The sequence below is a fragment of the Callionymus lyra genome, chromosome 8, assembly GCF_982586985.1.
Source record: "Callionymus lyra chromosome 8, fCalLyr1.hap1.1, whole genome shotgun sequence".
Lineage (NCBI taxonomy): Eukaryota > Metazoa > Chordata > Actinopteri > Syngnathiformes > Callionymidae > Callionymus > Callionymus lyra.
Genome location: NC_141825.1, coordinates 19,531,399 through 19,553,811, shown reverse-complemented (window position 1 = coordinate 19,553,811; position 22,413 = coordinate 19,531,399). Strand labels below are relative to the sequence as shown.

The 22,413-nt window shown below is 37.9% G+C and overlaps 1 protein-coding gene across 1 annotated transcript in view; it reads right to left on the bottom strand.

Annotated features, from left to right (window-relative positions):
- The window catches only part of LOC148073942 (neural-cadherin-like), a 213,711-nt gene that overhangs the window by 9,500 nt on the left and 181,798 nt on the right, over positions 1-22,413 (bottom strand). Inside the window, exons 28-31 of the mRNA XM_087798121.1 lie at positions 21,923-22,089; positions 14,362-14,626; positions 10,958-11,135; positions 4,774-5,024 (exon numbers count right to left, since the gene is read on the bottom strand). Coding sequence (XP_087654247.1) covers positions 4,774-5,024; positions 10,958-11,135; positions 14,362-14,626; positions 21,923-22,089 — 861 coding nt within the window. The remainder of the gene's footprint in view (positions 1-4,773; positions 5,025-10,957; positions 11,136-14,361; positions 14,627-21,922; positions 22,090-22,413) is intronic.

Genomic DNA, 22,413 nt, shown 5'->3' with positions numbered 1-22,413 from the left:
AAAACAATAAAATAACAATAAAGAACGTGAGTTAAAATCGTTTTTTTGTTCGTGCTTCCTCAAAAAACAACGTAGTGTAGTGATCTATTGCGAAAAGTTCCACTCTGGTGTTACTCAATGATACTTTTTGAATTTATAATCAATGATTTCGCTTTTCCTTTAGACATTTTTTAAGAGACCTTAAGAGATATAAAGTTGAAAAATGTATTATTTTATTAATTCACATTTATTTTCATCGTAAATTTGACAAATTTTTACCATTGCAACACCTCCAGAATAAATGTCCCTTCCTAAACAAAGCAGGAGTTTCCCACTTACAAAAACATTTATACACTGGTGGCAGGAGGCCGCAAGGCAGTGGTTGCTTTATTAACTTTCAGAGCAGGGGCAGCTCCATCTCCAATGTTTTATTTGGATAAACAAAGCGACAGAATAAACCAGCCATTAACTACCAAAGATTCTCCCCAAAAAATACTAGAGCTGACGAGTGTTTTTTGATGAATGAATGGGAACAGAAGGAAAACTTAAGGAGACACTTAAAAAGAAGAAGAAAAACGAGACAGATGAAATGAACAGGAAGTTGTTTTATTTGGAGGAAGAAAAAAGGGAAACAGGCACTAATCAGGATATTTTGTTTTTTTTGGCACACAGATCTCACACGGACGGATAATTGGCGGTGAAAAACAGCAGATTTCGGTGCCGGACTAATGAGGCTAACGCTGGCTCTCGCCGCTCCGTCAATATCACACACAGCACTCCGTCTGTGATGGCGTATGTAAAGCTTAATAATGGATGATCATTTGAAGTTTTAAAGCACGTCCAGGGCGAGCGGCGGTCCCACTTTAATTTAGATCCCAGCTAGCGGCTAACTGCACCTGTGAGCGGCGCCGTGGCTAAACGGTGGTTAAATAGCAACGTGGAGCACATCCAGCTGCTCGTGTCAAATCTCCCGATTTATTTACGAGCGCGTCCAAAAAGAAACTATTTCTCCAGCGTGTCTAAAGGGCATCTGTATTCTCTGATGTCTACACAGTGTGCCGACGCTTCATTTTACATGATTTATGAAGCCAAACAAGAGTTGATCTGAAGGAGCCGCATGGTCTGGACCAGATTGCAAAGAAGTCAGTCGTCTGCTAGTAGCATAGCGCTGAAGCTAATCATAGTAGCTGTAAAAACAATGAATTGATTTCTGCTTATAAATGTCTGAGTTGTAGCAGTAAAACACAGGAAAAGTAATCAAAGTATATATTTGATGTACTTCATGTTTTAATAGTAGTAGTGATATTTTTATTTTTGCTAGTGCTAGCACTAAAACTTCTGAAAGTAGCATCAACACCAGCACTTGAAATACAAGTCAATTAAGTAGTAATAGCAGTGGTAGTATTAATTAATTTATGAATGGCATAGTGGTAATTACTCAAGTGGTAGTAAAACCTGAAGTAGTGTTCCTGGATTCCTTGGATGTATTTAAGTAAGTTATTCTAGTGGCTTGATTTCTTAGTTGATAATAGTTAGTTGTATTAAACAGCAGTTGTACTGATAAAATAGTATGAAGTAAATTTAGTTGTTGGAGCCAGGATGATACTTCTTGAAAAAAGTAGTATCATTTCAAGTCGTTGTGGTAGTAGTTGGAGTGGTAATGGCATTAGCAGTAATCCTGGTAGAAGATGTCGTTGTAGTATTTGGCATAGTAGTATTAGTATTAGTTATTTTACTTGTGAAAACACGGTGTAGTAAGCAAATAGAATTAGTAGTATTTGTACTGGCAGTGCTTGTACTGCTGTCATGCTGGTGATAGTAGTAGTAGTAGTAGTTGTAATGGTAGTAATAGTAGTCGTAGTAGTGGTAGTTATATTAGTAGCATCAGTACTGATACCAGTATTATACCACTCATGTTTACTAACAGTATATTTGTAAAAATAGTACTAGTACTACAATCGTAACGGCATGTTTAGATCTAGGGGTTAGATATTTACAAACAAAGTTTACCTCAGATTATTTTTTTAAATTTATACAAAAAACATCAGTCAATAGTTGCCATAGTAACAATTGTGTCTCCTCACTCAATGGAACCTTTATATTTGTTGTATATTGTCGACCCAGAGTTGCTTGTTGTCGACGACAAGATTTGGAAACAATTCATTTTCCTCCATGATCTGTTCAACTTTGTTCTGTTCATTGAGTCAATCGTTCAGTTCAGGAACTTCTCTTAACCATAAACGAAAATGAACACCGAGTTGATTTACCTCCCTTTTGGGTCGAAGTACCGTTGAAATATTTGGTCCTTTGAGTAACTTTATTTTACCATATGGCCTCTTCAAATCCACATCGATGTTTCAAGTCCCCTCTTTCATTTTTGTAGTCGGCGAAAGGATGAATAATGACAGCCACTAAAGTCTCCTCTTGCCACTCGCACTGATATAATAGGACAGCGTGTGAAATATTTGAGCTTTGAATATAAATGTCTCATCAGCCCCAGTGGACCAGAGACTTCAAATGGTCACCGACCTTCTTTGAGTTAGTTTGCAAGCAGCACAAGGATTTTCATGATTGATAGCAAGGTCACACTTTGAATTCTTTATTAAAATCCAAGCGTGTTTTTAATATTTCTCTCTCTCTCGCTCTTGAGGACGGACGGCGTCCCGGTGTGACCCGCGTGCCCCGAAGCTAACGCCGAAGATATCTCTGATAGCGGCGGCTGCTGTGTTTTTAAAATCACAAACGGCTTAATGAGGCGTAAACTGACGACAAATTTACTTTAGATTTTACAGCAGCTCAAGAAAAAAAAAGATCCCTGATGAAAAGTCGATAAAAATACTTATTTATTTATTTAGAAGGTTGTGTTGTGAAGAGTGTTAGTCAGACGGTCATGCTGCTAACAGTTGTGTTATCAGGAGCCAAGACTGGAGAGAAAAACACCAGCAGCCGTTTTATTCATCTTTTTTTCCTGGACCGGTTCTGAGACAATTACACAATTTACTATTTTTTTTTTTAATCAACTCTGTCCATCATAGATTCATTTAATTTGTATCAGTTTGATTGATTTTCCAAAAGACAATTTATCACCTTAAGAATATATTGTTGGTAAATGGTGTTCCACAAGGATCAGTATTGGACCCCTTCTGTTGTATTTTTTTAAATTGTATTTTATTTTTTTTTAAACAAAATATTCATACATCTTTGTATGATTCCATATACAGTGCAACTGTTTTAATTTTAAGTATTAAGTAGAAAGAAATCCATTTGTTTTAAATTGTATATATATTTTATATATATACAGTATATTTTGTATTGTTTCACAATATTCACTTTTTATCAATTTTTACTCCATATAATAACTGTATAATATAACAAATAATTAACATTCATCTGGACACTTTTAATGTATATCTGTTTTTTTTTCATTACTATTGTTGAATAATACAAATATTATTATATACGTTTTATTTTTGTATTTATTCATATTTATACTTATCGGCCAAAGAGTACATTGGTCAAGATGTAATAAATACTCACATTTCTCCGATCCTTAAAACTCTTCACTGGCTTCCAGTTTCTTTCAGGATCAACTTTAAAATTCTGGTTCTTACTTTCAGATCTATTCATGGTCAGGCTCCTCCTTACATCACTGATCTGATCCAGCCTTACACCACAGCTCGGGCTCTGAGGTCTGTGGATCAGAATCTACTTATGGTTCCACGCACACGGCTCAGGACCAGAGGAGAGAAATCTTTTCAGGCTGTTGCTCCTAAGCTTTGGAACGATCTTCCTCTCTCTTTGCGCTTGATGGAGTCTACTGACTCCTTTAAGAAACATCTTAAGACGTTTCTATTTGTTCAGGCTTTTCCTTGAATTTCTCGAACTCCTGTGTTGTTCTTGGTGTTGTCTTGATCTTTGAAGTATGTACTGTTTTGAGTATTGTTTTGATTGTTAAAGCGCTTTGTGACCCTGGTCTCGAAAAGCGCTATATAAATAAATATTACTTACTTACTTACTTACAAATAACTGTTTATATCAAAGCCAATTTTTTACCCAACAAAATATTTAATATACTTTTTTTTTTTTTTAACTATATTTATACAAAGAACTATATTTATACTTTTTTACTAACTAAACTATGTTGTATTTGCTTATATCTACTTACATTTGTGACTTTCTTTTAGTTCTATTGAGAGTTTATTACATTCAGTTCTGCTCAATTTAATGGATTTGTGAGGTTTTATATGAATCAAAGGCAACTGAAGAAGAGACAACAGAGAAATCTCCTCACTGAGAAAAGAAAAAAGTGAAAGTATCACATCTCTTAAGTGTTGGCACGTTAGGGTTGGCTCGGGAAGAGACGCACGTGTAGAAATACGAGACAGAAGCAGGATGAGCGAGCGCTGGGACATAAAATCAGTCGGACAGATAAAAAACAAGGCAGAAAGTGAAATTGACTTTTGAAGTTGGAGCGTAACATTGGAAGAGACAGGGGACACGGACCAGATGAGAAACATCGGCAAACACATAAAAGGAACTCCACCGGATCCTCCCGGGATCGCTCCAGCCTTTCCACCGTGAATCATAAATTAAGACGTACAGTGGTTCCTCGTCCCCCTCATCTGCTTCATCCGAGCATGAAGAAATCACATCCTACTCGCAGGATCAATGGCGCTCCGGCGTCGGAGGACAAATCAAACATGAGACGAACGCTTTCACAGATGAAGAGAGGAAGCGGAGAACAGGAATGGAGGCGTCACCACAGGTAGAAGAGGACGTAGTCGGCATAGCTACCTAGGAAGGCCATGACACAGATGCTGATGGCGAACATGGAGCTGAGGCTCAGGCTGTTGTTGTCCTCGTTGTGGAACATGGCCAGCGTCACCTCGCAGTGGCGCCCCCTGTAGCCCTCGCTGCACTGGCAGGTGTAGCGGGACGGCGAGTGGGGGACGCACACGCCGTTCCTGCACGGACCGCTGGCGCACAAGGTGTAGACGCACGACCTCCCGGACGGGCTCTCCTTGGTCATGTGACCCAGAGGACACCTGCAACCACAGGAGGAGGTCAGTGCGAGGAGGCCACGGAAGCTCCCGGGTATTAGGAGGACGTGCGAGGACGTGGGAGTTAAAATCCAAGCGGCTCGTGTCGCAGATACAAAGATCGACTCCTTCAACAATGGAGAGACATGAACTCGGGATGGTTAACAAACACTCAGAATGATGGATCCTGCAGCAGGTTCTTCACAAACTGGACCATTGAAATCAAGTCATGAAAATGTGTTGACAGTAAAATACACAGAAATCAAACTTTCATATAATGAGATGTAATTATTCAATAAAAAACATAGTAATAAAGAATATGTTGACTGATATAGATCATATCAGTGGTCCCCCCAACCTTTTCCAACTCAGGGTCCACTTTTCATCAAAGTCTCAAAAACCTTCGCGGCCGACCTCTGACCCCATAAATACGAAAGTATTATAAAGCATTTCCTTATCACATGTATAATACCTCGAAGGTTAAACAATATAATAAAAATAATATTTGAAAATGTTTAATATCATTTAAACTTAATGAGTTTTAACATTTAAAAAAAATTGTATTTTTATTTACATATAATTACATCCACCCTCCCACAAAAAAAATGATACCAGTTTTGAAACGATTTTGCGGCCCGCTTGCAATACCTTCGATGGCCCCAGGTTGGGATTTACTGGTTTAAATAAATGTTCATTGATAGTTTTTTATAGATTATTGACTTCAAACGATTTATCTCTGACTGACTTTTAAACATGTGTGTTTATTTGAGAGTGTGCATGGTTTAGTTTGTGTGAGTCTCTGAGTGCGTGGAGTTGGGTTTGTGTGTGCATGTAGGTGTGTGTGTGTGTGTGTCGGCGGGCTTTCATGAATCTGTGTGAGTAAGGCTGAGCAAGTTTGTGTGCGTGCATGTGTGTGTGTAGTTGGGTTTGTGTGCACATGTGTGTGTCTTAGTGCATGTAGGTGAGTGTGTGTGTGTGTGTGTGTGTGTGTGTGTGTGTGTGTGTGTGTGTCTGCGCGCTTTCATGAATCTGTGTGAGTAAGGCTGAGCAAGTTTGTGTGCGTGCATGTGTGTGTGTAGTTGGGTTTGTGTGCATGTGTGTGTCCTACTGCATGTAGGTGTGTGTGTGTCTGCGCGCGTGTGTGTAAGTCCGAGCAAGTTTGTGTGCGTGCATGAGTGTGTGCTTGAATGTGTGAGTGTGAGCAATTTTGTGTGCGTGCATGAGTTTGTGTCTACGTTGCATTTAGGTGGGTTTGCATGTGTATGCGTGTGCGATTGTGAGTGTGTGCAGTTGGGTTTGTGTGTGCATGTGAGTTTGTGTGTGGGATCAGAAATGTCTATGTGCTTGCAAGTGTATGTGTGCATGTGTGTGCATCCGTGTGTTGCTTTATGTGTTTGCATGTTTGTTTGTGCGTATATATGCTGTGTTTTTTCGTACAAGTGTTTTCCTTTTGTGTTTGTGTGTTTCAATGTTTGTATATGATGTGTTTCTGCGTGTCTATAAGTCTGTGCTCCTGTGTGTGTCTGTGTGTAGATGCTTGTGTGTTTGTCATATAATGCATTATAATAATGATACATTTGGACAAAAAGCCGCACAACTCAAGTAGAAGAACTCACATTTCCCCGATCCTTAAAACTCTTCACTGGCTTCCAGTTTCTTTCAGGATCAACTTTAAAATTCTGGTTCTTACTTCCAGATCTATTCATGGTCAGACTCCTCCTTACATCAGTGATCTGATCCAGACTTACACCCCAGCTCGGGCTCTGAGGTCTGTGGATCAGAATCTACTGATGGTTCCACGCACACGGCTCAGGACCAGAGGAGAGAAATCCTTCCAGGCTGTTGCTCCTAAGCTTTGGAACGATCTTCCTCTCTCTTTGCGCTTGATGGATCTACTGACTCCTTTAAGAAACATCTTAAGACGTTTCTATTTGTTCAGGCTTTTCCTTGAATTTCTGGAACTCCTGTGTTGTTCTCAGTATTATCTTGATCTTTAAAGTATGTACTTTTTTGAGTATTGTTTTGATTGTTTAAGCGCTTTGTGACCCTGGTCTGGAAAAGCGCTATATAAATAAATATTACTTACTTACTTACTTACAACTTAGACATTCTTAAATAAAATCCAGGAGGATAATGAACGCTTCTCAGATTCTTTCCTGCCTGCACTTTCTTGGTGTCAGAGGTGAGACTTGCCAGTGGAAATATATTCCCGTCACACAACCGACACATGAACCAGACTCAGACCACATCTGCAGGTGGATTATGAGATCAGATTGTAAAACCTTTTGCTGCCTTTACATGCATAAGTAAGTCTTCTGGTGTCTGATCCGACTGTTAATCTTCCTTTTCTGTCGCTGCGTTAATACAGCAGATGTGTCGGTGGCTCCACTTCCTCTTCCACCTCCCTCACATGTGGAAAACCTCACATGTGGCTCCAGAATTCTAAAGAATATGATTACATTTGACCCACTTATGTGGCAGCATTTTGAGTCTTGCTCTTTCATCACAGATTCACACTTGTAGTGGGATTTTGTACTCTTTTCATGTCATGTTGCGTCATATATAGGATGACTAGATGATGCATGTGGGCTTTTTTTTTTTTTCTTACTCAAGTAGGCCAGCGCTTAAGTGGGACAAACATCTGCCAAGGTCAAAAGACTAATGCATACAAAGGTATCAGACGAAGATGTGGTCGGATTTATTTAAAGGCTTTTTTTTATACAATATTTAGCATTTCGTTTTAGAAATACACAAGGAAATAATCCCTGTTACTAATAAAACATTTAAATTGAACATGAGGTTTTTTTTTGCTGGAAAAAAAACAACAAGAAAAGAGTCTTTTTTATGCTTTCTATATATACATGATTAATGAGTGTGTATGTTGTAACTGAATGGTCTACGTTACTATGGCAACAACAAAAGAAGCCACTTAATTATTTAAATCACTATATATATATCTATGTCCATGTTAAATTGCTGAAAGAGCTGAAATACCCGGTGTTAGGTCCAAAAATACATTTTAAAACCAAGTAAACCCGACAAACTCTGAAGACAAGATCAAGCCATAAGGAGCTGAAATCATGGAAATATAAATATTAAATTAATTAAATAATGAAAAATATTTTCATTTTAAGATTTGAGATTCCAAGGTGGTTTCCTGCCTCCATGTGAGCCCCCCTAGATTCATAAAATGAGCTGTTAATTACTTGGTATGAATTACTTATGGCGAAAATGTTGTAATTATGTCAATCATTTGATCATGGGGTCTTCTGGCCCCCTGGGCCCCCAGTTCCTTTATCTAAACCCTTCATTGACAGGTCAGAAGTCTACAGGAAATATTGTCGTCGTAAAAAAATGGACATATTTTAGTGCTTGTTGCCCCCTAACAATTAGTTGAAATTCGAGAAAACTCAATAATTGGCATCTAATACATGTGGTTGAAATATAATCAAACATGTTAGAATTTTCATTGGGGTCTTCTGCCCCCTTACAATTAACATTATTAGTTGAAATCCGAGAAATAATAATCCATTAGTATTTAGTATATGTGGCTGGAATTGTATCAAATACTGACATATTTGAATTTTCATGGGGGACTTCTGCCCCCTTTCTGCCCCCTAACAATTAACAGAATTATTTGAAATTCGAGATATCTTAATTAATTAGTATCTAGTATATGTGGCTGGAATTGTATCAAATACTGACATATTTTAATTTTCATGGGGGACTTCTGCCCCCTTTCTGCCCCCTTACAATTAACAGAATTATTTGAAATTCGAGATATCTTAATTAATTAGTATCTAGTATATGTGGCTGGAATTGTATCAAATACTGACATATTTCAATTTTCATGGGGGACTTCTGCCCCCTTTCTGCCCCCTTACAATTAACAGAATTATTTGAAATTCGAGATATCTTAATTAATTAGTATCTAGTATATGTGGTTGGAATTGTATCAAATACTGACATATTTGAATTTTCATGGGGGACTTCTGCCCCCTTTCTGCCCCTTACAATTAACAGAATTATTTGAAATTCGAGATATCTTAATTAATTAGTATCTAGTATATGTGGCTGGAATTGTATCAAATACTGACATATTTGAATTTTCATGGGGGACTTCTGCCCCCTTTCTGCCCCCTAACAATTAACAGAATTAGTTGAAATCCGAGAAATAATAATCCATTAGTATTTAGTATATGTGGCTGGAATTGTATCAAATACGTACATATTTGAATTTTCATGGGGGACTTCTGCCCCCTTTCTGACCCCTAACAATTAACAGAATTAGTTGAAATCCGAGAAATAATAATCCATTAGTATTTAGTATATGTGGCTGGAATTGTATCAAATACTGACATATTTCAATTTTCATGGGGGACTTCTGCCCCCTTACAATTAACATTATTAGTTGAAATCCGAGAAATAATAATCCATTAGTATTTAGTATATGTGGCTGGAATTGTATCAAATACTGACATATTTGAATTTTCATGGGGGACTTCTGCCCCCTTTCTGCCCCCTAACAATTAACAGAATGATTTGAAATTTGAGATATCTTAATTAATTAGTATCTAGTATATGTGGCTGGAATTGTATCAAATACTGACATATTTGAATTTTCATGGGGGACTTCTGCCCCCTTTCTGCCCCCTAACAATTAACAGAATTAGTTGAAATCCGAGAAATAATAATCCATTAGTATTTAGTATATGTGGCTGGAATTGTATCAAATACTGACATATTTGAATTTTCATGGGGGACTTCTGCCCCCTTTCTGCCCCTTACAATTAACAGAATTATTTGAAATTCGAGATATCTTAATTAATTAGTATCTAGTATATGTGGCTGGAATTGTATCAAATACTGACATATTTGAATTTTCATGGGGGACTTCTGCCCCCTTTCTGCCCCTTACAATTAACAGAATTAGTTGAAATCCGAGAAATAATAATCCATTAGTATTTAGTATATGTGGCTGGAATTGTATCAAATACTGACATATTTGAATTTTCATGGGGGAGTTCTGCCCCCTTTCTGCCCCCTTACAATTAACAGAATTATTTGAAATTCGAGATATCTTAATTAATTAGTATCTAGTATATGTGGCTGGAATTGTATCAAATACTGACATATTTGAATTTTCATGGGGGACTTCTGCCCCCTTTCTGCCCCCTAACAATTAACAGAATTAGTTGAAATCCGAGAAATAATAATCCATTAGTATTTAGTATATGTGGCTGGAATTGTATCAAATACTGACATATTTGAATTTTCATGGGGGACTTCTGCCCCCTTTCTGCCCCTTACAATTAACAGAATTATTTGAAATCCGAGAAATAATAATCCATTAGTATTTAGTATATGTGGCTGGAATTGTATCAAATACTGACATATTTGAATTTTCATGGGGGACTTCTGCCCCCTTTCTGCCCCCTTACAATTAACAGAATTATTTGAAATTCGAGATATCTTAATTAATTAGTATTTAGTATATGTGGCTGGAATTGTATCAAAGACTGACATATTTCAATTTTCATGGGGGACTTCTGCCCCCTTTCTGCCCCCTTACAATTAACAGAATTATTTGAAATTCGAGATATCTTAATTAATTAGTATCTAGTATATGTGGCTGGAATTGTATCAAATACTAACATATTTGAATTTTCATGGGGGACTTCTGCCCCCTTTCTGCCCCAAACAATTAACAGAATTAGTTGAAATTCAAGATATTTTAATTAATTAGTATCTAATACATTTGGTTGAAATCTTCATTGATTAGTATCTAATACGTTTGGTTGAAATGTAATCAAGTATAAACATATAACTATATTTTCATGGGGGACTCCTGCCCCCTTACAATGACCACAGTGCAACAAGAAGTGGACCCTGAGCTATAGTTGCGGCACGACTAAAGAAAAAGAAAGTTTCTTCGGCACCTGCACTCGTTGTGTCTCCAGAGGTCGACGCAGACGAAGGGAGGGGAGCACTGGTGCTTCCTGCAGGCCTCGGAGGAGCAGCCCGCGGTCACCCCCTGGGACGAGACCACCTGAAGTCCCTCCTGCTCTTGATCCAGGGGGATGGAGCGGTCGTTAAACCTCAGATCTCTCAAACAGCCTGCAGAGAAAGAGAATTAGAGGAAGCCAAAAAAAATAATAAAGTTGCAAGACATCCAGGTCCTCGGGCTAAATCTTTCATGAAAATCTTTTATGGATGTAAAACAGCAACATGTGGAGCGAGAGACAGAAAGTTTGCGATGCACTGACACACCTGCAGACCACATGACACACAAACACATGCAGCCTGAGGCGGGCCTGTCAGCGGTGACTCTATTTCGCAGCTGCTGGTTAGTTTGCTGGCTCCGTGGGAGGAATGAGGTCGAAGGTAGAATTTAATAGCCGATCAGTGCAGGTGTCTCACTTTATCTCAGAGCAGTGACACAGCGGAGACAAAACAATCGTCGCACACCTCCACGTCTGTGCCGTTATCTCCTCTGCAACTTATGCATATCCAATATTTTCTACATTAGGGGTTCAAAGAAGCGAGGGTGTTTGATGTTCTTCCTGGTTCCCGACGACTCTCTTTATTAAGTGTGGAATGTTTGTGCAGCAAAAGTTTAAGACCTGCGAGCGAGATACATCAGAGCTCGGTCACCGGGGGAATATTGCTGGAACGTTGCGGAAAAGAACGTGTTGCCGACAAGAAAAGTGCTGTGTTGTTGACGTAAGGGAAAGTAATCTGTGTATGATTATACAGTGTAGTATTGCCAAGTATTGATGCGTTTTAAAAAACTGTGAATCATAGTTTTGCTACCTGATTAAATAAATGATTTGAAGAATTCATTTGGATTCATTCATATGAATTAGTGCAACTGGAACGTCTTCATTATCACATAATAGCCATGAATCCAATGATAAAATAAATGTATTAAAGATAATTTTCGTTACTTTTATTTGGGCTTTTGGCCAAGATCCATTTTTTTTCTTACTGGATATATAGATTAAAAAAATATGATTTATATTGAAAATATTAACACAATTATTAAAATAGTTTTTTGTAAGAACAATTAAAAATAATTCACAATTAACTAGAGATGCACCGATATAACAAGTTTTGTGCAAAAAAACGAAAAGAAGAAAAATAATTGAAAAAGGTTTAAAAAAAAGATATTATGCTAAATATTTGTATTGTATTTATTATTGCATGATCCTCAATAAATCAAGACATTGTTGTTGCTTCAAATGCTTTAAGTAATGCACAATATAACATAAAATAATATTTAAAAAAATGTTTCTGACTAATGTTATTACCAATAATGGAATGATCTGCTGATAGATTATGAATTGTTAAAATATTTCTCTCATTAAACATAGTACATTAAGTGTATTTATAACTTGTATGTGTTGGTCTTTACTTTACTTTATTTAGTTTTGTTTTTTTAAATATTAAAAAGACAGTGTATGATAATAATAATAAATTATTAAAAATAACTTAGACATACATTAATAAAATAAACATTAAGCAGTTGAATTTGATTTTCAAAGTTGTTGAAATTCCATGATTTTTCGATGAATGCAATTCAATTATTGAGTGTTTAGTATTTCGTTACAATAAATCCCACACTCCTGAACGCACCATAGCAATCCCAACGACAAAAAGGGTCACTTATGTGTAACAAATGCGTATTTCCATCATCTAAGTGTACAGTGTCTGATTCGTGAACGTGTGCAAATGCAATAAAATTGCATAATTAAAAGTGTTCCATAATCAGTGCCTTGTAGGATCAACAGCTCATTTAGTTTGTTCACATCATTCAAGTGGTGAAACAATTGAAAGTATGAAACATAATTGGACATCTGTTAAGATGGTGCGTGGGTGTATGTTTGTCTAGACGTTGGAAAGAAAAACAAAGGTATTGGTATCAACTATCAACAAGCTACTTTGTTGTGTTTTTCTGTGTCTTTAGATTTGTGTTATTATTAGTATTGTACCCTAAACTTGGGGTCCACAACCTTTTTCCACCCTGGACTGATGACAATATTTTCATGGATTAAAGATAAAATGGGCCAAAATTAAAATACACCATTTAGTGTAAGTACAACTTCAGTCTAAAGTCACAATTTTAACTGAACAAGTAGAGGGAACTTTGTACCACATATTAAACATTTATAATAATTAAATTAAAGTACACATGACTTTTACCACAATTCTGTGTTATGCCAGTTATATAAACATTCAAATAATCAATACATTTTAACATTTTTCCTTGTAAAAAAAATTCAACAGCTCTTCTCTATCTAGCCTGAGGACATTCCATAGAGGTGAAAGTCATATTTTTCGTCAGACCAGGAAGTGACAGTGAAAGTGAAAATGGACGAACGGTTAAAAAATGATTCGCATTACACTTTTTTTTGTAGTAGAAAGTTAGGTAAAAATATTTTTAAAAGTTGTTTTGCGTTTGCAGTTGGCCTGTGAATTAACAAGAAACATTCTTTACATGACACAATACGATATATTGCAATATATTACGCTATATTGCAATCATTTAGGAACAAGGTTATATTTGTAGTATAGTAGTAGTTTAGAGTACTTGACTCTGGTGTTGCAGAATTGATGAATGAGGAAAACATAATTGCTTTCATCTGCTTTCTTAAAAAAAAAAGGAGAAATATCCAAACATCAGCCTCAAAAGCTGATGGAGTCCTCTGTATCCTCTCGTCCTCAGTCATCACCGGGATCTCGCAGGATTTCATTGTTCCTAGCTGTGGAGGACGTAATGACTGCTGCCATCTAACGGCCAGAAGTTTATTTGCAACACATAAATGAATACACTGTGGATATTTGCAAAATTAAAATATAATTAGTTTGTTCAAAAATAAATATAATTAACTTTTACCCATAATAATGGTGATTACCATATTATTGCCATTATAATGGTAAAAAACGGAATATAATTTCAAATTATTTTTCCCCTTATATTTATATATATATATTGCTTTTGTATTTGATACACTACTGTCAAATATTGATATAGTATTAAGAAAAAAACTATCACGATATATGGCCGTATTGATACTTTTTAACCCCCTAGTTTTCAGGATGTGATGTCATCGTGTCATCATCTAGTAAGTCCCCGGAACTAAATGGTAAAGCAGGAAGAAATACCTACATTGGCCAAAAAAATAATAATCAGGCAGTATCAATCAATATTATTAGACATTGAATAAATATGTTTTTCTTCTTTGTGGCCTGGTAACAAATGCCTCACAGACCATCACTGGGTTCTAGCTTTAGGCTGTGACTTCATTCATGACTTCGCAGTCGTCTGGTGTTTGGAACCTACCAAGAAAACTGCGGTTGAGTCCAGAAGGAAACGAGTTTCCCAGCATCACGGCGGACGGATCGATGATGATCTCATGGCTCCGTCCCAACAAGGCCGTGGCTTCGCGTCGTCCTCCGCCGCCGTCCAGCCGTAGCGTGAACTCCCGACCGAAGCGGTCCAGTTCCACCTCGTGCCAATCCCCGTCGTCCAGGCGTTCGAAGGGCAGCGTCACGTTGTGATCGCCGTCGCCAAGATTGCAGAAAACTGCCAGCATACCTTGAAAAACCTGAGACACAACACGCAGCTTAGACTTCAACATGAAAAGCAGCCACCAGAAAAATAATGGATTTGGAGTTCTGCGCGTCGCGCTCGAGAATATGTGTGGACCGCATCGACAAAAAATCTGCTGGTGTGCTTTGTCATATTTGCTGTGTCTTCTGACAGATTGTGCATACAAATGTGGCACAAATATAAAAACCGACAGAGCTGGACTGCTGCCATATTGTGCCGCTCGGATGAGAAAGAAAAACAGCATTATAGCGAAATAATCTCGCTCCCACAGAGAGAAGGAACACATTTTGACCACGATTTAAGTATCTAAAAAATACTCTAAGCGGCGAAACCTGAAAGGGGGGGAGGGAAAGAAAAAGCGTGGCATTTTTTTACGAGAAGAAAAATAACAATAATTTGGCAATTTTCCAGCTATGATGCTTCGTAAAGCGGGTTGTACACACATCAGCGCCTGTGCTGAGTCCCAGAGGGAACGGATACAAGGAACAACAATTATCTGCGGCAGTTAAGGACGAGTGAACACAATGGACTCGTCCAATAAGGAGCTTCAATAGCTGCAGCTTGTATGTGTCCAGAGCTTAATTTGAAACAGTGGGGCAAGATAATTCACATTCAGTCCGACCTGTATTAACTAGCGCTCTCGCAGCAGGCGCTCTACACACACACACACACACACACACACACACACACGCACACACACACTACACCCCATGCTTCACTCTGCCCTCTAGTCCCAAACTAAAAATGAGCAAAGGACAAAGGACTGAATCAATACTCTGGGAAAAAAAATCTGATTATATTATTTCCTGCACTGCCTGCAGTGATATTTACTATCTCCATTACAGCGGATGGAAACTCTACAACACTACACCTCAATAAAATAATTTTGACATCATTGATCGTCACTTAATACACAACACCATTAAAGAAAACCCACAATCTTCAAGCGAAGACTTTCAGGAACTATTCAGCATCACTTGAATTCAGTACAGAAACGTAAAATGTTGCAACAAGGTGTTATAAGTAACTGTGGAAACACTTTGGCATTTAAGACAAATAAGTACTAAATGTTTTTTTATTTGGGGGGGGATTTGCCTTTTATTGAAGATGCAAATGTAAACTATGCTAAAATAATAGACCACGTCAGCTCGCCCGATAAATAGCAGCTTGGCTTTTGAAAAGTTTGCGTGCATGCATTTTATGTTTGGGTGCCAAATTCGCACCAAATTGGGGACAAAATGGGCGTAAGTAGAAGAATTGCTGCAGCAAAAGCCGAATCCGTCTGTAATTTTGCATGGATACACTATTCTATTTCATATACGACACCAATTTTGGCGGAAAATGGCTGAAATAGTTATATGCTCGGCAATTTCAACTTAGCGGACAACCTGATTTACAATAGACTAGCTAGTGTAGGCCGTGTGGGAAAACCTTTGCATTTTATGTTAAGGCGCCAACTCTGCGCTCAACTGGGTGCAAAACGCCGTAAAGTAAAACCATCGCTGTGGCAGAAGCCGACCTAGAATTGGTCTTAAATTTTGCGTGAAAACCCTTAATGAAATTAACTATTCTATTTCATATAATATGCATAATTGGGCGGATAATGTGACTGCAGACGTTAAGTTTCCGAATGGCAATTTCTGCGTAACTTCATATTTTTGCGCCAACTTTTCGAACGTAGCGGCTAACAACCATACGACTCGGAAGTTTGCATGGACAAAGTTCAGACGACGGTCTGTGGCGGGTCACAGTAACCTTATGAAATTTGCAACATTTCGACCTTGATAGCGACGTCCATCGACCTCAGACGTTACTGTATTAGCTGTCTGTCCCCCTTTATGTATTATAGACTAGCTAGCGTAGTTCTTGTTGACGGTGTAGGTACAAATTTTGTCCCCCCACTTCCTACGTGATGACGTCACACACGGCATATGCGAACGTCTCTTTAAAATATTTTTTATGGGTTAAAGAAACGTCAACAGAACGTTTACATGATACTTTTTACCACACATTAAACATTTGTATTGACAAGAAGATGATGTTCTTCAACATAATCACTTTCCGTTCCTTCATTTCCTGGTCTGACGAAACACGTGACTTTGAGACCAACAGAAGTGTCCGCGCTACATGTGACGAAGCCGCTGATTGGCTGAAGCTGTTTTACTAATAATAAAGCACAACTGTATAAATGAAATAAAAATCATTCGAGTTCCGAAATAATTCACTTTTCAAATAAAAAAAATGTGCGAATAAGTGGGCATATTTACATTTAATAATTGATTTAAAAAAAATCGAAACCTAAATAATTACCGAGGTGTTTATGATCCGAACTACAGACAAGTTATTGAAAGGGAAATATTCTAACATTTTTTTTTTTTGAAAAGCGAATCATTTCGGAACTCGAATGATTTTTATTTCATTGTACAATCAGCGGCTTCGTCACATGTAGCGCGGACACTTCTGTTGGTCTCAAAGTCACGTGTCGTCAGACCAGGAAATGAAAGAACGGAAAGTGATTGTGTTGACGAAGCTCGTCTTTTTGTCAATATAAATGTTTTATTTGTGGTAAAAAGTATCATGTAAATGTTCTGTTGACGTTTCTTTAACCCATAAACAATATTTTAAAGAGACGTTCGCATATGCCGTGTGTGACGTCATCACGTAGGAAGTGGGGGGACAAAATTTGTAGGGGGGACAAAATTTGTACCTACCTCGGTTGTCCTTTGCATTTTATGTTAAGCCGCCAAATTTGCTGCCAAATGGGTGCACAATAGCTTTAAAGTAAAACAAATGCTGCGGCAGAAGTCAACTTCAAATAAGTCAGAAAGTTTGCGTCGTAATAGCGATCTAAAACCTTGGGTAGGGCTTGCAGTGCCTGCGCCAGCACCTGTGCCACCAACCCAGCTACCCAGTGTCTAGTTTCCCTCCAACTTAATTTTTTTAATTTACCCCTCCATGTTCTGACTCTCTCCGACACCATGAAGGGAGTATGTATTTTTCTGCGTGAGGGAAAGACAGACGTTGTTTTCATTATACTAAAGATAAATATAAAACCACTTTAGCCCTATTCCACAGGATAAGTATTACCTGGGGACCTTTGTGTTTTGTAAATGACCCCCCCTCCTCTGCGTTATTTTAAGTGCATTCACACGGGATAAGCGACGTCTGTAAAATAGTTATTTTTACTGACATCACTAATCACAGACATGGCGCATTCGCACAGGATTTAAACTCAGACATTCTCTGTAATTATTACAAATTACCAGAGGTGCCCAGGTAATACTTATCCAGTGCGAATCTGACATTTGACTGTTAATGCATCAACTTATTTTAATTCAGTGAAATTCATTTTCCAACTAAAAGTATCATCTAAAGTGGCTTTTCAAAATTAAGACACTGTATAGTGTGTCTTCAATACACAGCTGTTTCATGAAGCCTCAACGACCCATCACTTAAATATATACGTATATACATTTTAAGCTAATTTATGTTTTTTATTTGTAGTTTTGCACACTTATTTTACATATATATATATATATATATATATATATATATATTTTTTTCTTTTTAGTTTTAAATTGTATAAGATGTTGCTTAATTTAACTGAAAAGATTTAGAAATAGAGGAAAAAAAGACTGATGAGAATATTTTAGTTTACATTGTACAAAGCATTTTTTCTTTTTAGAGATGCTGCAAACTTATTTTCTTTCTACTTCATCCTCCCCAATGGGAACAAAATTCCATCCAAGGGTTGTGTGATACTGCCAAGAACATTTTGGTTTCCGAGTCTGGCTCAGGGATATTTGTTATGTGGCGACGCTGCAGACGTCGCACAGAAAGGACGGCGAGTGCATTTTTTTTTTATGGCATCACCGGCCATGCTGTGTCATGAACTGGTGAAGATCACAGCCTCCAGCTCTTACTATTAATCCTCACTCACTTACAAGTTTTCCTAATCGAGACACTTCACCCCCAGAGGAGCAGGAAGCTGTTTACACCCAGGTTGGCCTCTGGTAACCCCCGTTTGTACAACTGGTTATTTATTCTGTGTGCACTCTGTCCCACACCTACCCAGAGGAAAGAGGGCAGAGAGTCTGCACTTTAAATTCAGGGCTTCTTGTCAGCAAACATGGGGATCTAGGGGCAGTGGAATGTTGGATATGGCTCAGCAGTTGAAGCACCACCTTGAAACAACAGCTGCTTCCTTCTAAGAGGGAAATCAAGTTCTCATGTAAAACAGAGTTGGATTAAATAGCATCTCTGAGAAGTAGCTCATACCTTCTCACCTTAACCACGTTCGATCACTTTGAAAAGGAGTCGTCCACTATTACAACACAAGGTGGTTTAAATGTAAGTAAGTAAGTAATTAGTATTTGTAGAGAGCTTTTCCAGACCAGGGTCACAAATCGCTTAAACAATCAAAACAATACCCAATAAAATATATACTTAAAAGGTCAAGATAACACAGAGACAAATGGAGTCTACTGACTCCTTTAAGAAACATCTTAAGACGTTTCTATTTGTTCAGGCTTTTCCTTGATTTTCTGGAACTCCTGTGTTGTTCTCAGTATTATCTTGATCTTTAAAGTATATACTTTTTTGAGTATTGTTTTGATTGTTTATGCGCTTTGTGACCCTGGTCTAGAAAAGCGCTATATAAATAAATATTACTTACTTACTTACAAACACAATAGTCTCAGAATATCAAGGAAAAGCCTACACGAATAAAAATGTCAGATGTTTCTTGAAGGACTCAGTAGACTCCATCAAGCGCAGAGAGATAGGAAGACTGTTCAAAGGGTTAATGTCATGGCCGACCACTGTAGGTTTAGAAAGAGATAAACCTGTGAAGGATTAAATGTAGAAAAAAAAAGATTCTGTGTCATTAACTAGTGGCCTCGTTTCCATCGGGAAGGTCGTGTCTGAGGAGAGGACAGACACTGAGTGACTTGTCTCCTTCAGAAGACACTCGTCGTAAGCACCACTTCACTTTGATTGCGGCAAATAGAGCATTTTTCTTTGACTTTCAACTCGTCTTTTGTGAAGTCCAAACGACGCATGCATAGCCTGGTGATGTTAATCATCACCTCGAGGGTGTCAGGAAGACATGGATCTCTCGCATCTAACATGACACCAGTTTCTCATCCCATAAAAACTAAAATGCTTTTAAAAATCAAGCCAAATGATCTGAAGGTCAAACAAGGGCAACTTACCCGACATTTAAGATGCAGGAGTACAACAAGTGCACAAGTATTTATCAATTATTTCTCAAAGTATTAAATTCAAGCTGCCCAACAGTTAAAAAGCTCATAATAAATAATGAATCAATAACAGAAAAATGTGTTTTCTTTATTCAACATAAGATCAAAGAAAGAAAAAAGTTTATTTATTTATATTATTTATTGATTATGCATAAATGTTAATTATTTGTTCAGAGTGTTATAGACATAACGTTTTATTTCCTTTGTTGTGGGGTTTAAAGTTTAGACCTCCTTGCAAAAGAAGTGAAAATCTTGAAGTAATTCCGAAAGTAGTCTTTTTTAATAACGGCCACTTGATGGCCCTCTCTGCTTTATAAACTTTAGCTCTTATTAGTAATCGGTTGGTGAGGCCTCATTAGGCCACTAGATGACACTTAGTTTGAACGATGACAGGTTTCATTGAATTAGTAAATTAAAGTCAAATATTATATAGCAGAGACATCTATTGGTCTCTCAAAAATGATACATGTATCATGATACAGCTACTACACAGCCATTATATGAAGCATCATCAACTTTAGTAGTTGATACCAATTATACACTTACATTTCTGACTGTTTAAACACGCCTTTAAAACTTAAAAAATTAGTGCATTGTAAGTGATATCATTTGCAGTCATTTTGTAAAAACAATGTCTTTGTAACAACCAGAACGTGAAAGCATTATGGGCAGATTGGATAACTGCAGGAAGGACTTCACTTCTTTGTGAAGTTAGCCTAGTAATACCATTTATATCTGGGGTCCCAAACCTTTTCTTCAACTCGGACCGGTTTAATGTAGGTATTATATTCAAGGACCAGCCTTTATATAAAACACCATTTTCCAATAGAATTACAGGTTTAATTTTGACTAAAATTGAGCCGCTTGAGTCACAGGCTAATGTAATGTTTCTTATTATCTTTTTACTTGCTGTGTTCCAGCCTGCACTGGCACCTTGTTCCCTCCTGTGGTGCGACAAGGATCGGTACGTTTACATTACAGAATCGGTGTCCACAGGTGGTTTCAAGCCGATCGGCTGCCCTTTCGTTTTTATAGGTAGAACAGCAAAATAATGGGAATTCTAGTGTTAAGAGAAAAAACTTTTTTCCAGAACAAAACACCTTCAAGACAGTAATAATCAATAAAAAATTAATTATTTGAATTATTTTTTCTTTCTCTGTGGCCCGGTAACAAATGCCTCACGGACCGCTACCAGTCTTGGGGACCACGGAAATATATACTTAAAAAAAATACTTTAAAACATATATTTCTTATATGAAATCGTTTAAACACATTTGAAACTACACAAACTCGCTCGCACATTCTCCATGTAACTTATCGAGAAAAGGAATATTCTGGAAAAATGGGATGAGTGGTGTTATGGGGGTAACAAGGTTAACGATACTTAACAAATGACCAAGAAAAACAAATTGGATTGGAACTGCTTGAGAACTCGGCTCCTGCAAGGGCTTGAGTGATTTCATCTGCTCTCAGTATCAATGTCTTTGTAATAATCAGAATTTGTGAGCATTGCAGGAAGATTGCATCACTCCAGGAGGGACTTTTGAATAAGAAAATTGTATATTTTAATATCAAGGGAATCATTTTAATATTGAATTTTATTAAAAAATAATAATTAGAACAGCATAGGAATTACTTTTTTTTTCTTTGGGAACAAAGGATTTTTTTTATTTGACAGGCAGGATCAGGAGGTCACATACAGCTCCAACATTGGAATATGTGGGCAATCTCGCTCATTATGCCCACGTGAGCTGTCTTGGCCCAGAACAATGGCCCAACATAACAGAGATAGAAACAACCTTGAATAATGGAGCTCTTTGCAGACTGAACTGAAAGGCTCCGTAGTGAACATCCACTGTGGCTGTCAATCACCGTCTTTCTCAGAACCGCCTAAACGTCTCCAACCCTGAAATTACTCACTCTTGCTCTGACAGTTTCTCGCAATCACTGCTCGGGTCCTAATCAACATCCATGCGCTCCCATTCAAAACACCGAGAGCGGCGAAGGTGGACTGAACCGTGACGACTCACCTCCAGACGCAGGTACTCATTCTGTTCCTGAGAGAGGAGGCTGAGGATAACCCCGGAGGGGGCGCGAGTCCGAACCCCGATCTGAACCCTCGTTTGCCTGGCGGGAAGAGACCAGAAGAGCTGGAACTGGATGTAGCTTCGCCCGCCGAAGGAAGACTCGGCGGCCGCTTGTCAATCAAAAAACAGACAAAAGCATGTTCAATTAATTCAGCTGTCAGGCGAGAAAGAGAATAAAAAATGGCGGCGAGGTGGTGTTTAAGAGGATGTTATGTAAAGAGAGGTTATCTTCCCACGGCAGCTTAGCAAGGAACGATCATCTTTAGTTTCATCCCTGTTTGAGGCCAGGGCTCAGTCCACGAGCCGACAGGAGCTTCTTTAAACTGTGTTTTTTAAGGAAAGTAGTTACAGATTTACATATATTCATCATCCACCGCTTAATGCCAGCGTTTTAGCTTCCTGGGGCGAGGAGAGACTACTGTCTGTATGTAAGT